The 17817-nt window shown below is 37.5% G+C and overlaps 1 protein-coding gene across 2 annotated transcripts in view; it reads right to left on the bottom strand.

Moving 5' to 3' along the window:
- SMAP1 (small ArfGAP 1) overlaps positions 1 to 17095 on the bottom strand; it is a 194825-nt gene extending 177730 nt beyond the window's left edge. For both annotated transcript variants that reach the window (XM_051997220.1, XM_051997221.1), the window contains exon 1: positions 16848 to 17095. In XM_051997220.1, coding sequence (XP_051853180.1) covers positions 16848 to 16965 — 118 coding nt within the window. In that variant the 5' untranslated portion in view covers positions 16966 to 17095. The remainder of the gene's footprint in view (positions 1 to 16847) is intronic.
- Positions 17096 to 17817: the final 722 nt, after the last annotated feature.

Raw genomic sequence — 17817 nt, 5'->3', positions numbered from 1 at the left:
TTAAGATAAAACTATAATAAAAAAAACGTTGAACATATAAACTGAAAATTTCTATCTACAAGTAGTTTTCTATATAAACATACCAATGGAAGACCAAAAAATGTCAGTATTCATAGTAGTTTCTTGACAATACTGAATCTTAAAAATGCAAAAATGAGAATTTTAATTATAAGGTTTTACTATCCCAGTAACAACTAGTAATTTAAGTTTTTTTAAAGGGTAGAGAAGGAAGGTGATCATAAAACCAAATTCATCATCATCAAAGAGTGGTAGAATGGACAGGTCAGACAGTAAAGTATCACTGGGACATGGTAAAGGGGCAGGGGAAATTGGAGATTTGGGCAAGGGTAACAAGTTTTCTTTTCCATCTTCTCAAACCAACACAACCATAGCTATTTGTAAAGAACACAAGAAGAGGATGTCTCATCTCTTTAAAAAAAAAAAAAAAAAGTCTCCCAACAATAGTATCATTCACCTCTTTTATCTAGTCCAAGGAAAGCCCTAGGATCTTACTACCTAGATAGAGAGGAGGGCAAAATTAAGACTAAACCATTTCTGCCAAGAAGTTACAAGACAGCTGAACTAATAGATGAGAGAGAGAGAGAGAGAACGAACAGAGGACAAAACAATTTCACCTCTTTAGAGTTTGAACTCAAGAATTCTATTCATCAGAAATAGATGAAATTCATTGAATGTCCATCTTTTTCCCTAAAAGATAATGCTCAATTTTGCTGGTTAATTGATTCTTGGCTGAAATACAAGTTCCTTTGCCTTTCAAGAATATCATATTCCAGCCCTTTACTCTTTTAAAGTGGAAGCTGCTAGGTTCTGGGTAATCCTGATTGTGGCTCTTGATATGTAAATTGTTTACTTCTGGCTGCTTGCAACATTTTCTTCTTGATTTCATAATTCTGAAATTTAGCTATGATGTTCCTTGAAATTTTCATTTGGTAAATTTGAAGAACATAGGACAGTTTACCTCTCAGACCTGTAGAGGAGAAAGGAATTTGTGACCAAAGAAGAACTAAAGATCATTACTGATCACAAAATAGAAAATTTTGATTATATCAAATTGAAAAGTTTTTGTACAAACAAAACTAATGCAGACAAGATTAGAAGGGAAGCAATAAACTGGGAAAACATTTTGATAGTCAAAGGTTCTGATAAAGGTCTCATTTCTAAAATATATAGAGAACTGACTCTAATTTATAAGAAATCAAGCCATTCTCCAATTGATAAATGGTCAAAGGATATGAACAGAAAATTCTCAGATAAAGAAATTGAAACCATTTCTACTCATATGAAAGTGTGTTCCAAATCACTATTAATCAGAGAAATGCAAATTAAGACAACTCTTGAGATACCACTACACACCTTTCAGATTGGCTAGAATGTCAGGAAAAGGTAATGCAGAATGCTGGAGGGGATGTGGGAAAACTGGGTCACTGATACATTGCAGGAGAATTGTAAATATATCCAGCCATTTTGGAGAGCGATTTGGAACTATGCCCAAAAAGTTATCAAACTGTGCATACCCTTTGATCCAGCAGTGTTACTACTGGGCTTATATCCCAAAGAAATCTTAAAGAAGGGAAAAGGACTTGTATGTGCAAGAATGTTTGTGGCAGGTCTCTTTGTAATGGCCAGAAATTGTAAACTGAGTAGATGCCCATCAATTGGAGAATGACTGAATAAATTATGGTATATGAATGTTATGGAATATTAGTGTTCTGTTAAGAAATGACCAGCAGGAGGATTTCAGAAAGGCCTGGAGAGACTTACATGGATTGATGCTGAGTGAAATGAGCAGGACCAGGAGATCATTATATATTTCAACAACAATACTATATGATGATCAATTCTGATGGATGTGACTCTCTTCAACAATGAGATGGAACTAAATCAGTTCCAACAGTGCAGTAATGAATAGAACCAGCTACATCCAGTGAAAGAACTCTGAGAAATGAGTGTGAACTACTACATAGAATTCCCAATCCCTCTATTTTTGTTCACCTGAATTTTTTATTTCAGGTTAATTATACTTTATTTCAAAGTCCTATTCTTCTTGTGCAACAAAATAAATGTATGGACATGTATACATACACATATACATACATATATACATACTCTAACATATTGAACATGTATTGGTCAACCTGCCATCTGGGGGAGAGGGTGGAGGGAAGGAGGAGAAAAATTGTAACAAAAGGTTTTGCAATTGTCAATGCTGAAAAATTATCCATGCATATATCTTGTAAATAAAAATGTATAATTTAAAAAAAAAAAAAGATATTTTCATTTGGGTCTCTTTCAGGAGGTGATAGGTGAATACTTTTTTTTCCATTTCACAGATTTTGTTTCTCAATGATTTGGTTTCTTTTCATAAATATTTTGTAAGGTGTTATATGCTTTTTCATCAAGTGTATTTTAAGGAGTTTTCTTCATATAATTTCTTCTTTTCCTTTTCCAGAGCCTCTTGCAAAGATCTCATTTCCTTCCCTCCCCCCCCTTTTTTTTTAACTCTCTTTTAAGATTCTTCCAAGAGAATCTTGTGAAATGGGAACCAACTCATATCATCTTTTGGGACTTCAGCTGGACTGATTTGCCTTTAGGATCATCAGGATTTGAGGTGGTCTTTTTTTCCATAAAAGCTGTCTATGGTGAGAGTTCTTTTTGCTTTTATTGTTCATTTTTTTGCTCTTAAGGCAAAGGGACGACAGCTACTTTGGTTTGCCCTGGGGCAGGTCTGCTGATTGACTTTCCATGCTGGGAAGGTGTGGCCAGGTACCTTTCTTCTGGGGCTCTGTGGCTTATAATTTGCTTTTTGTATTTGCTTTTGGGTGTGTTACAGCTAATTCACCAACTTACAACCAGGACAGAGTATACTAAGAACCTCATAGAAGATTCCCGGGTGCACAATGCTCTAGCTCCCAAATCCAGCTCCCTGCCCAGGACTCCCTAAGGGGCAGTCTGGGCTCAGATGCCTCTCCCTCTGCCTGATTGAAACAGACTTGTTCTGAAGTTCTTCCAAAGTATCTTCTTCTGGAAATGTGTTGTACTCCTAATATTTGTGGATTCTGTCACTCCAAAACCAGTTTAGAGGCTCAATCTGCTGTTAATTTGAGAGAAGCTCAGAAGAGGCCACATAGAGATGTGTCTACTCTCCACCATCTTGGCTCTACCTCTGAACTCAAGAATTCTAATAAGATTCAAAGGACAGACTTGATCTTAGCTGCTATTACATGTTCATGCCATCTGGCTAAGAAGTTAACTGAGATATGTTTCAAAGGTATTTGCTAAAAATAAGAAAGTAAGACCCAGCGAAAGAACTATGGGAATGAGTGTGGACCACAACATACCATTCACTCTTTCTGTTATTGTCTGCTTGCATTTTTGTTTTCCTTCTCATATTATTTTTACCTTCTTTCTAAATCCAATTTTTCTTGTGCAGCAAGATATAAATATGTATACATATATTAGATTTAACATGCACTTTAACATATTTAACATGTACTGGACAAGCTGTCATCTGGGGAGGGGGTGGAGATAAGGAGGGGAAAAGCTGGAACAAAAGGTTGAAGGTTGTGCAAGGGTCAATGTTGAAAAATTATCCTTGCATATGTTTTAAAAATAAAAGCTATAATTAAAAAGAGAGAAAGAAAGAAAAATAAGAAAAACTGCATAATAGCCTCAGGCTGAAGATACCAGAAGCCTCTTCTAAGAAGAAAAAATCACTAATGACAACAAACAGAGGAAATGGTAGCAAATGGCTCTAGAGACAGCACCTCAATTGAGAACTACCGATGAAACAGAGAGAGGGAAAAAGTGATAATAAGCCTGAGTCACAGAAAGGGCAATATTTTTTTTGGGAAGAAAGGCCACCTATCAGAGCAAACACCCTCCACCTTCCCCCCCAGAAGTAGCAGAAAAAGGGGAGAGGTTTTTATCTACCACAAACTCTTGTGGCACAAGACTCTAAAAACAGCTGCTAACTGAAAAGAAACTGAAACAAAGATGTGCCACTTATCAAAAAGCAGAAGGGACAGCCAGCCAGCAAGGAGAAGCTAAGACGGCCCAGTGGGGAACAGGCCAAGAACAGAATAAATCCATCACATCCAAAGGCGGGGCAGCCACAAGAGCAGCACAGACCTTTCTTCCACATATGTGTAGTCACATATTTATGTGAGGTGCTGGACACATTTTAAGTCACATCATAAAGGGCAATGTTCCCTTCTACCACTGACTAGAGATTATTAGCATGGAGAATTCTAGGATGCTGAAATTCTTTGTCACTGAAAAAATCAAGAACTCTTTTGTAGCTCAGTCTCCAAGAGGTTCAATGACTAGAGCCCCTAGTCATCCAAGTAGAACAATGCACACTGAATAAGACCTGAAAGTGACCACAGATGATCTCATAAAACGGGATGGTCTGATTATTATTATGGATCTCACTAAGAATAGGGCAACTGGCAAAATTTGTCATACATTATTGTACAGAAGTAGAATGATGCCATGGAACAGGGTTGGATTTGAAGTCAGAATTTGCATGAGAATCTTGTCAAAGCCATGACATCTGAGACCCCTTTTCTAACTTTTATCTTTTCTGGTAATCATCTGAGATGACCTCAGAGGTCCTTTTGAGCAAACACCAAAAAATGCACCCAAGGCAGCACGAAAGGAACACAAATCATTTCTTAAAAAAGATATAACCAGTTGGAGGAGAGAGAACCTGGGGGAACCACAAATTTATAGGACATTGCCCTATGAGGGAGGAAGCACAGACCCCAAGAAACAAGATCACTGGGCAGAGTAACCAGGGCAGAACCAGGGGGAAAAAACCTCTGCTGAACATTCAGCCAAAGGTTTAGGTGGATTCCCCTCACTCTTTTGGAGGAAGCTTTTCTTGGGAACTGCTGATTCAGGTATATGTTTAACTCTGGTCCAGCTAAAGCAATGTCCTAGGATTCTTTCTTACCTGATTAGAAAGGAAAAGAAGACCCAAAAACTAAAACAATTTTCTGACAATAAATTAGAGGACAATTAAACTGACAGATTTTAAAGAGATGGTAAAGGGCCAAACAGTTCAAAGAAAAGTTTACACAAAATTTCAACTCTTTAGAAAAGAACAGAAGAGTTTTGTTTTTAGATAGATCAGTTTAGGTCACCAAGATCATGCCTGACTCTGAGCACTCCCCACCTACCAGCACTTATACTTCCTAAGGATTATCATTACCTGATAAAGTTAAAGCCCTGGTTTTGGTTCTGACATATGTTTATCAATGTCTGTTCATAATGCCCCTATTAGAAGACTGTATGCTCCATGAGGAAAAGAGTTATAACTGATTTAAATTTTTTTTATCTTCCCCAAGACAATACTCAGTATTTATTTATTATCTGCTAAATAAAGAAATGATACTTCTCTGAGCAGTCCCATATATGCATAATATCCATCATTCAAAATATACCCTGGCAGAAGAGAAGTCAGAATGAATATAGTGGACCCAATAAGTCTTTTGCTATATAACTGTATACATGTGCTGTACAAAATGTGTAAAATATGGTTCCTCCTTCCAATATTTAAGAAAAGCAATGTCTATGACAACTGAAAAACGCTGAATAATTGTTCATATTATAAAAATAGAGGCTGAACTAGATGGTCTCAAAAATTCTTTCCAGATCTATATTCTTAAGGTCTGTAAATGAAGAGAGAGAGTTGAGTATGAACAATGTTTTAAAGAGGAAAATAAAATCATCAGTAAACCTGTTCTCTAGACTACCAGTCAATAAATCAGACAAAACTTCCTTTGATGTTTCTCAAACTTTAACAGCCACTAATTCTAAGATACGATGGTGAAGGTGTAACCATCTTATACATATATAGATAGTGACTATAATCTAGACAGGTTTAAATTACTTCTCTATGTTATCTAAAGTGATTAGAGAACAAATCACATACTATAGACAATGAAGCAATATCAGTATTAAACATATATGCACCAAGTGGTATAGCATCTAACTTCCTTAAAGAGAAGCTAAGAGAGTTGCAAGAAAAAATAGACAGCAAAACTATAATAGTGGGAGATCTCAATCTTGCACTCTCAGATTTAGATAAATCAAATCACAAAACAAGTAAGAAAGAAATTAAAGAGGTAAATAGAATATTAGAGAACAAATCACATAAGAAAAGGATTGAAGAAAAATACATGAAACTAAAATTGAGATTCCATTTCTAAATATAACTTCTATTTGTCCAAAGCATATTAGAAATGTTTTAATATTTTTACATGAAAGACAAAATATTAGTTCTAATATGCTCTGAACTAATGAATGTATAGTCACAACAGACATTTATACCTTAATGAATCTCTAATTGTTTCATGGGTGCTAATCTTATCTACTATCAATGCTCCTTTAAATCATTTACTAGGGGCTTATACTTGTAATAAATTACTATACATTAAAAGATCAATGCGAAAATTCTACCTTAAATCAGGACAGGAATTACCTGTTTAATCAACAACTTATGAAGATGGGTTAGTAAGGTGTCAAGTATTTAAAACTTGATTCATAATAATAGCAATGACTATGACCAAACAAACCAGTTTACCAGTTTCTTTATTTTCCCATGAAGAGAACTGGGATATGGATGAAAGCAAATTACATGATCTCCACCCAGAAAGTAAGTAAATAATAGGCTACTAAGAAGAAAAAAGAGCCTATATGTATGGTATCCCTAAATGGATTCAAAACTATCTTTGAAAGAGCACAAGTATGACATCTTTTCAGTATTATTCTACAACATTACAGTGGTAACACACCAAACCATGGTCAATGAATGTAGCCATGACAATAAATTTAATTGAAAAAAAAAAAAAAAGTCATGGGGGAAAAGGAAGTAATAAATAAAAAGAAAATTACAAACAGACCAAGTGGAGACAGTAAGTCAAAGTCCAAGATTTCTTATACTAGCTCTGTCACCAATCCCTTCCATAAAGTCACAGGGGAAAACCACTGACAAAAATAAAACCACAGGAAAAAAAAATAAGTACCCAAAGGTTACATAGATTTAAGAAAGGATTATGATTTTGTGGAACTTCAAATATTTGCAGATTTCCCTGGACAACTACAATGAAGAACATCTTAAATAATACAGCACATATTGTTTTGCTTGGACCCAGAAGGCATAGCTAGGAGCAAAGCATAGAAATTGCAGAGAAAAAGACTTTAAGGTCCATATATAAGATACAAGAAAAAACGTCCTCACCATTAATGTTATAAAACGTGGAAGAAGATACCTCCAGAGGTAATGAATTCTTTTTCACTGGAGATTTTGAAAAGGTGGTTGGATGAGCCACTTGCTTGGATAACGGGATCACAAACGTAGAGTTAAAGAAACCTTAGAAGCCCCCTTGTCCAATTCACTCATTTTACGGATTGAGAAAAATGAAGTAGACAAAGTTAAAGTATTTTGCTCAAGTAGCAGAGCCAGTATATGAATCTGGGTCCTCTTCTCCTTTAATCCAGGACTTTTTCCACAATGCTCCTCTGCCCTGCTTGGATGACACAGGGAAAGTCTCAAAAAGAATGGAGCTACTAATACTGGACATTTTTGATCTCTTTCAAAGAAAGCTTCTGTTTTCCCAGGCAAGATGGAGTAGATGACCACTGCACAAGTCTGTATCTTTCTAGAGGAGGAGAAATGTATGGAGATTTCAGAGATTCTAAAGACTCTTTTCCTTTCTTTAGTGACAAGGAAAACCAGAGTTGTCTAAACAGAGAGAAAAACTAGGAGAAGCAGCAAGGTAGACCTTCTTACCTCTTATCATACTCTTCACAACAATGACTCTCATGTAGGAAGAAAACCCCAAATTTATATTTCAGTTTCTAATATCGCAACTGCCTACACATCTCTACATAGATGTTGCCACTAGCATCCTAATTCAACATGCCCAAAATGTTATTTTAACTTTCCCCTAAACCTCTACTGGAACTTTGCCATTTTTCTGAGAAGCATCACTTTTCATTCTTATCTCCCATACTTGAAATCTTGGTGTTATCTTTGATTCTTCATTTTCCTAACCTCTTATATTCCCATGGTACATTGTGTACAATGTCCTCAACAACACCTTCTTATAATATTTGACCACTTCCTTCCCACATATTCATCCTTTCTCTCGTTTTTCATACCACTATATTACTCAGCTCATAATCTAGGCTAGATGATAACTGTGGAAATATGTATAGAAGAATTGTACATGTATATTAGATAACTTGCTATCTAAGGGAGTGGGGGAAGGGAGGGAAAAATTTGGAATGCAAGGTTTTGTAAAAGTGAATGATGAAAATTATCTATGTATGTGTTTTAAAAATAAAAAGCTTTAATAATAATAATAATAAATAATCTCTGCTAGAAACCAAACAGAGTAATCTCTCTTTCTGGAACCCACAATGCTAGTTCCTACCTTTGTATTAAAGTTTATTTTAATGCCTAGAATGTTTTTCTTTCTTTTTTTAAATTCACTGTATTACTATTTATCCTTTAAAGATCAATTTAAATAGCACTTTTTTTTTTTTGCTGAGGCAATTGGGGTTAAGTGATGTGCCCAGGGTCACACAGCTAGACAGTGTCTGAGACCAGATTTGAACTCGGGTCCTGACTTCAGGGCTGGTGCTCTATCCACTGTGCCACCTAGCTGCCCCCTAAATAGCACTTTCTTCATGAAGATTTCCTTAACATCCATTTTGTCAGTAAAAAAATCTGCTTCATCAGACCTATTAGGGTCTGGAAATACCTTGCTGCACAGGAGATTCTTGTTCATTTGTGGGTTGGAGTAGATGACTTCTGGAATCCAATCCAACTATGTAATTCTGGAATTGAAAATCAGTGATGAGGTTGGGTTCCATCAATTGCTAGCTGTATGACCTTGGATTAGTTACTAGTTTTTACATTTGTAAAACGTGGATAACAATATGTTCAAATCAGTAAACATTTATTCAGTGACTGTATAGTTAGATGTGCATTGATGAAAAGGGCTCATAAGTACAAAGATTCAGATTTGGAAGTAATCTCAGAGATCATCACATGAGGAAATCAAAGCCCAAAGAGAAATGACTTGCTCAAATTAGACATATAATCAGTAGCAAAGAAAGTTGAGATCTAAAACAAAGTCATATATAGGATCAGCGCTCTAAAGCTGTAATGAATTACTGAGGTCATCTAATCCAACTATTTCATTTTACAGACAAGGAAAGGGCAAATTTGATCAACATCATGAAAAAAATACAAATATAGAAAGCAGAATCAGAATAAACATATATGCATATATAAAAGCATACACACACACACACACACACACACACACACACACAATGACAATTTATATAACAATAGGAACAGAGATAAGAACTGGACCTATGATTTTCAAAAAAAAAAAGAAACTCTCAGCTGAGAAAACCACCAATACAGATCATTGCAGAAACACTGCAACAGTGACAACAAAAAATGGTGATAATAAAATATTTTTTTAATGCAAAGAAGATTGACAAGAGTTCAATCTTAAATGGAATCACTTAAAAACAACTTATGGTTAATCATAAAAATGAAATAGCTTAATAAATGCAAAAATTCCCCAGTTGTCCCACCTGTTTAAGAAATATAGCTACATCCACTGGTTTTACTCTTGGTGACACCCTGGACCACACATCGACAATATTTTTTTCTTGGCAAAGATACTGAAGTAGTTTTGCCATTTCCTTTTCTAGTGGATTAAGCTAAACAGAGGTTAAGTCATTTGTTGTTCATCCTTTGTTTTCAAAGGTTGATAGGTTAAATTTAGGTGAGACAGAAATGCAAAGTTGTCAGCCACACTCTTTCAAAAATCACTGAAAACCAGTGTCAGGAAAAAGTTGATGACCCTACCAGTGGCCCAGGATGACCTTGGCATCTCTGATACCTGCCTAAGCTCTAAGCACTCCAAGTATATGCTTCTGTCACCTTCATGGCCATTTGTACAAATGGTTCTCAGCCCCCCCATTTTGCCAGGGAAGTCTTCACATACTTAGACGTGACAGATGCATATAGGTTTGAGACTTCTCAGCTTGTTTAGCCACATTTTGCTTAGAAGGTTCACCTGAGTGTGGCCACTGCATATGCGATAGCTTCCAGGATCACACACAAAGAGTTAACTCTTTGTGTTAAATGTCTGAGAATGGGATTTGAACACATCTCCAGGCCCAGCACTCTATCATTGAGCCATCTAGCTCCCTCCACTATTTTGCACTTGTATCAATTAAAGTATCAAAAACAATGTGTAGGTTAGTTTCCCAAAGATCTCTTTTCTTACCCATTGGAATTTAAGATCAAAAAGCACTATTTCTACCATACAGCTTTGAAAATAGCAATATTTTCATGACTATCATAACTACCTTTTCTGGGGTCTCCCAGAAATCCACTTTTAGACTGGATATTTAAATATGTGTGAACCACCTGGGAAAAGGGGAGAGGAGTATGGAGAATAAGGAACAAAAGGAATAGAAGTAGAAGAATCAGCAAAATCTTAAAAAGAGTTATTATAAAGATCAAAGGACTCACTAGTCCAAGAATTCCCTTTATGGCATCCCTGACAAGCAGTGAACCAGCTTCTGCCATAACATTTCAATATCAAAGAATCTTATTTTATCACAAAATATCCTATTATTTTCTGGAGATAGCTCTAATAGTTTAGAACATTAGCTCGCTATTTGGATAACATCCTCCTCCCTATCCAAATTCTACCCATTAGTTTTAGATTTTTTTTTTACCTTTTGTAGTTTTGCTACATCTTAATACTTAAAGCTCTGTGAAAATCTTTCAAAGCTGGAATGTAGCTACAATGAAGAGTGGAGATCTATTCCTGAAAATAAAGTGACTATACACAAATTTGAGAGGGATGTAGGTTGGTGTTGCAACCTCCAACTATTAAGCACAGAAGCATTATCACTCAAAAAAGAATAAGCAAAGTTATTCTACAGAGGAATACACTTTTTTAAGCTTTCAAACTGTTGAATTTTATTTTGTTTTGTTTTAAATGGTATTTTCCTCCCAAATACATACAGATAGTTTTCAACATTCACCTTCAAAAAACGTTGTGTTCTAGATTTTTCTCCCTCTCATCTCCACTTCCCCCTTTCCAAAACAGTACAATTCTTCTAAACATATTTCCATATTCATCATGCTGAACAACAGAACAATTAGATAAAAGAGAAAAAAGAGATCAGAAGTAGGGAAGCCTAGATTCAAGTCCCGCCTCTGACAAAAGGGAAAAAAAAAATCAAGCAAGCAAACAAACAACAAGTTAAAAAGGTGAAAATATTATTTTTTGATCCACAGTCTGTATACCTCTCTCTGGATGTGGATGACTTTTTCCATCACAAATCTATTGAAATTGCCTTGAATTACCTCATTCTTGAAAAGAGCCAAGTTCATCACAGTTGATCATCACATAATCTTGTTGTTACAAGATGAATACATAATATTCTCTTGGTTCTACTCACTTCACTCAGCATCAGTTCATGTAATTCTCTCCAGGATTCTTTGAAATCATCCTGTTGATCATTTCTTATAGAATAATAATATTCCATAACATATATATATATATATATATATATCATAATTTATTCAGCCATTTCCCAACTGAAGGGCATCCACTCAATTTGTAGTTCCTTGCTTCTACAAAAAGGGCTGCTTACAAACATTTTCCCCTCTTTTATGAACTCTTTGGGATACAGATCCAGAAGAGACATTTCAAAGGGTATGCCTTTGGGCATAGTTTCAAATGGTAGGATCCTTTCACAATTCCACCAACAATGTATCAATGTCCCAGTTTTCCCACATACCCTCCAACATTCATCATTATCGTTTCCTGTCATGTTAGCCAATCTGAGTGGTAAGAGGAATATTTTTTAAAAATTCTTTAAACACCAAATAGGAGGATGCAGATTTCCTTCACAATTCCAATTTAACAGCAAAGTTAATAATGGCTGGGATTTTAGATTTTGTTACACATGGCTTGACTTATAATAGAGAGCCATCTGCATCTAGAAAGAGGATTGTGGGGAGTGAATGTGTATCACAGCACAGTATTTTCTTTTTGTTGTTGTTTGCTTGGTTTTTGTTTTCGTTCTTATTTTTTTTTTCCTTTTTAATCTGATTTTTCTTGTGTAGCATGATAAAAGTGGAAATATGTAAAGAAGAATTGCACAGGTTTAACACATATTGGATGGAAAAATTTTGGAACACAAGGTTTTGCAAGAGTGAATGTTGAAAATTAAATTACCTATGTACATGTTTTGAAAATAAAAGTTTTAATTTAAAAATTAATTAAATAAAAAGAAATTAAAAAGTAATTTTTAAAAAGTAATCAAACACAAGTATTATTTTAGGGAAGAATAATTAGAGAAGACGATTTGGAAACCTACACCTACATTGTGTTTCTTCAGTAACTAACTGTAAAATTCTGCCTGTCCAATATTTCTTTTTTTTTTTTTTTTTTTTTTTTTTTTTTTTTTTGATGAGGCAGTTGGGGTTAAGTAACTTGCCCAGGGTCACACAGCTAGAAAGTGTTAAGTGTCTGAGATCAAATTTGAACTCAGGTCCTCCTGACTTCAGGGCTAGTGCTTTATCCACTGCACCACCTAGCTGCCCCACCAATATTTCTTTTAGCAACTTGCCTTGGGCAAGGTATAATCACTCTAGGTCATGTTGGGGGGAGGGCGGGGAAGATGATCAGATAATATGACTAGGAATTCTAAGATTCTGTTTACTCCTAGAGTTCCTGAGTAACTGGTACTCATATTTTCATAAGATTACCTTGCCAGAACTTTTCATTAATGAGTGTATATATATATATATATATATATATATATATACACACACACACACACACACACACACATAAAAAAATAAAAAACCAAAGCCATCTCTTTAACTTTTTTTTGGTACAAATTTGGTGGATGGGGCTTCAAATGATTGCAATTAGATTTCAAATTGGCAAGGTGCCCAAATTTCTCAAGTGTCCCATCCATAATCTAGCACCAGTAGGGTTACTGAAATTCCCACAGAATGAAGGAGAAGAGTTGGGAGAGGAAACATAGCTCCATCTGTTCGTTCAGATTCCCAAGTTTCCAGGCAGTCTTGGTAAGAGTAAGATCAATACCAGGAACTTAGCCTGTTATCATCCTTTTCCTCTTTCAAAAGTGACTTCCTGAGTCTATATAAGAAAAAAAGATAGGAGACTAACAACTCAGGAAGATTTTTAAATTAGATTTACAGAGTTCTGTTACCTACTGTAAAAAGAAGCTAAGTTTTAATTTTGGTAAATATGCGTGGAGATCAGCAAGCCAAGTCCCAATCTGCTTCTTTTTAAAGTTATAAATTTGAAAACAAAATTGTATGCTATGCTTAAAGCCATGAAAAAAAGTCAGAGAGGTTCCTTAGAGAAAAATATTTACACATATATTGGAACCCATGATGAAACCGGTATTGTGGAACAAGACTAAAAAAACTTAAGTTATATATTTATGCCAAAAAGTCCTTCTACATTTCTAATTATAATTTTGTTCATGCTATTTCACCTGAAGTCTGACATCCAAATCCTTAATTCTGTATCAGGATTCTAGTATAAAAACTATCCAAAAGTCAAACTATTAAGTCCCTTTACATAGCACAATGCCATCAAGTTTGAAGTTTTAAAATTACATAGCCAATTATAATTAAAATACGAAATTCTGGCCCTGGAAACAATATATTTCCTTGTCAAAGAAAGTTATATTTTATATGGTGTTAAATCAATCTCTCTCTCTCTCTCTCTCCCTCCCCCCCCCTTTCTCTCTCTCTCCCTCCCTCCCTCTCTCTCTCTCTCTCTTTTCCTCTCTCTCTCTCTTCCCCTCCCTCCCTCTCTCTCTCTCTCTTCCTCTCTCTCTCACTCTTCCTCTCTCTCACTCTTCCTCTCTCTCACTCTTCCTCTCTCTCTCTCTCTCCCCCCCTCCCTCCCTCCCTCTCTCTCTCTCTTCCTCTCTCTCCCCCTCCTTTCCTCCCTCTCTCTCTTAACTAGGGTTAAGTTGTGTGCCCAGGGTCACACAGCTAGGAAATGTTAAGTCCCCAAGGCCAAATTTGAACTCAAGTCATTCTAACTTGAGGGCTGGTCCTCTATCCATTGCACTACCTTGCTGCCCCCAAACCTAAATATAATTTGTGAAGTTTAAAATAAGATAACTGCAAAAAAATTAAAAATCAAAAAAAGAAACAATTCAATCATGTTCCTTTCCTCACTGGGAAAAGCTGTGTTGAAGTAGAATGAGAAGTGATGGATGGAAGCAGGCTTCATAAGTAGGAAAGCCTAGATTCAAGTCCAGCCTCTGACAAGTACCACCTGTTCAACAATGAGGAAGTCAATTAACAAACCTCTCTAGGGTTTTAGGCAATTCTCTTAAGACTGTTAAGTCAAGAGGAGCTGACCTGCATTGGTAATTTCCTTATAGAACATATACCCGTGAATTCAAAGGTCTGCCAGGGGTCTTCAAACTATGGCCCCAGAGCCAGATGCAGCAGCTGAGGATGTTTATCCCTCTCACTCAGGGCTATGGAAGTTTCTTTATTTAAAAGCCCACAAAACAAAGTTTTTGTTTTTACTATAGTCTGGCTCTCCAATAGTCTGAATGACAGTGAACTGGCCCCCTATTTAAAAAGTTTGAGGACCCTTGAGACTCTAGGCCATATTGCCATTCTTATTCCCCAGATACAAGTAGGATAAAACTATTTAGTATTTTGCCCTCCATCACGTCTATCCACCCCGAACCTACTACAACAACAACAACAACTAAACAAAGAAATTAACTATTTATTCTGGTGGATATGAGTTTTAAAAAATAATTTATGATGTAGTAAATAGCACCAGAAGATGCAACATCAACTAACGGATTCATAAAATTTTAGAGCTGGAAAAAACTGCAGGTTCATTTAGTCCAGCACCTCCAATCTGCAGATGAAAAAACTGAGGTACAGAAAAATAAAGTCCTTTATGTAAGTTTATACATCTAGTAAATGACAAAGCCTGGCAAATAAGATCACTAAAATACCATTTATCAGTGTATTTAAACATATTACCCAAAATGGCAGCCCAGTATATTACTATAACTTCATAAACTACATAAAACTTATTTTAACCTTAAATGGTGTGTGTGTATATATACGTATATGCATATATATGTATATATATATATATGCTTTCAAAATACTCCATTCACTTATATAAATGATAAACTGTTATTACTTAAAATGATTAAGTAAACAGTCCATTACATGTTAACAGTGTTCTCAAACATATACACAAGTTTATTTGATCATACAATAGGAATACTTAAAATTTCAACTGCTGTCAGAATTATGATTTTCGTTTAAAACCAAAAAAAAGCTTCACCCAAAAAGTTACATAGGATTAAGAAGTGTCATTCAAAACCTCTATTTTAATAGTCTGAAGGACATGCCCACATTCACTACTAGTGGTTAGGAAACTTTCTGATTTTTAGATTGCTTAGTCTAAGCAAGTATTGCAAAGGCACTGAAACATGACTCATGGAGTTAATATGGGGGATGGATAATGAAGCCTCAGGAAAAGACTAGGTCAAATAATGCCCGGAATTTCAAACACTGCCAAGAATAGTCTTTGCTTTTGGATAAATTTACCTACTTCCCAGTAAATAACACACCAATGCAACCATACAATCTTTTTTTTTTTTTTAAACGGAGCTGCTTATAAAATCACACATTTGTTTTTAATCTAAGTTTCTGAAATGGTAAATGTCTACCCCAAAACGAATGGGCTATATATATACATATGTATCTATATATGTACCTATAGGAATATATATATGTATACGAGTGTATTGTGTCATAGCCTGTGGTTTAAAAAAAATAAAAATAAAAAAAAAAAAATAAAGGCCTCCAACAGCATTAAACTAAAATCAGGTGTTTTATGTCTTTGGACCAATAAAATGCATTCCTGACCTTTAGTAGGCAATTGCCTTCCTCCCCAGCAAGAGACACACTCCCTCAAAGAGCTCCAGCATCTGGCCTTTCAAAGCTTCTAGGCTGGGAACACAGTTTATACCCAGGCTCACAGTGCACTGAGCCTCCAAAAATGAAAATGAAATGCCTCTTCATTGACTCGTGATCAGCTTATCCACCACCACCCCCACTTGCAAAAAAAAAAATCTCAAAACCCAGAAAATGCCCACCTAAATCCATATATTGTCATCTCCCTCTCCTCACCCCATCTAAAAATGGGCAGCAAACACTTCTCCTTGGGGGAAGCGATGACAAGAGCCCCAAAGCGAAAGCTGGAGGGCAGCACTAATACCCGGAGGGCAGACAGGGGCATAAGTGCGGGGGAAGGACACTGCTCTAGAAGAGGGCGAGCCCCTCAAAAGGATCCTTCTGGGGACAACATCCCCAGGCCCCCGACCGCTCCTCTCCACTTCTGGGCAGCCCTAAGTTTGGAAGGCGCTAGATGACCCCGATGCTCAAGAAGATTCCGGGCACGCATCGCCTCCCGCACAGAAGAGGACCAAGGTCCAGCCGAGGAAGGGGTCACGATGGCCACCAGCTCTCCCTTTCCCAGCAGGCGGCGTGGGGGCGGAGGGCGGGGTGGGAATAAGGGGACCGCGCCCCCAGGCCTGAAACCCAAGCCGGTGGCCAAGGGCCGGGCAGGGCCGGCGGCTCGACCCGGGGCGCCCTCGAGGCCAGCTCGTGCCCCTAAGGACCCGGAGCCCCGGACGCCCGCAACCCGCCTCGGCCCTCGCTCGCTCGCTACCTTTGGCCTCGCAGTCGGCGCAGTACTTGTTGTCCTCCTCCCTGAGCAGCTTGGACAGGATCAGCTGGTGCTGCTCATTCAGCTTCTGAGCCTTCTCCCGGCACGAGCGCGTCGCCATCGCGGGGGCCGGGCCGGGGAGAGCAGGGCAGAGCCGAGCCGAGAACTGGCGCTAGGTCTACGAGGAGGCTGACGGGGCCGAACACACCTGGCACCGCCAGGAGAGAGACCGAGAGGCGGCGGCGGCGGCAGAACAAGCAGCGGCACCAGTGGCAGCACCAGCGGCGGCAGCAGCAGCGCCGACGTGTCTCCGCCTCCTCGCAGCACGCCGGGCCCCGCACGCACGGCCCTAGCCGGCCACCGGGAGAGAGGGATGGAGTGAGGAAAAGAGGCGAGAGCTGACTTCCGGGCCGGTTCTGAAGGAAGAACCCCGGCTCCCCACACCCTCCCAAAGCCGGCTGGGCTCACTGCGCACGCGCTGGGCTCCCAGAACTCCACCAGGTCTGCGCTCTCCCAGCAGACATGCGCAAAAGCCATCTTCAGGAATTCTTGTCATTTCCCCCTTCCCCTACCTCCGGGGATTATTGGGCAATAGTCAGCCAGGAATGTGCATAATACTGGGATTAAATTTGTAGTTGTTGTTTAGTCATGTCTGCCTCCGCGAAACCATTCGGGGCTTTCTTAGCAAAGATACTAGAATGGTTTGCAATTTTCTTCTGCTCATTTTACAGATGAGGAAACTGAGTCAGTTAAGTGACTTGCTCAGAGTCATAAAACTAATGTCTGAGCCAGATTTGAACTCAGGAACAATAAGTCTTTCTAACTTCCTAACATCTTCTTGGCCAGCTGGCTGCCCTGTTTTAGATTTGGGGCATATGTAATCTGAGTTCATTAATCAAACAACTGCACCATAATGGGCACTTATTGTGTCTCAGACAATAGTAAAAAAAAAGTTTTTTAATAACTTGTTTTT

The sequence above is a fragment of the Antechinus flavipes genome, chromosome 4 (assembly GCF_016432865.1).
Source record: "Antechinus flavipes isolate AdamAnt ecotype Samford, QLD, Australia chromosome 4, AdamAnt_v2, whole genome shotgun sequence".
NCBI classification, from domain to species: domain Eukaryota; kingdom Metazoa; phylum Chordata; class Mammalia; order Dasyuromorphia; family Dasyuridae; genus Antechinus; species Antechinus flavipes.
This window is presented reverse-complemented; position numbering and strand designations above follow the sequence as displayed.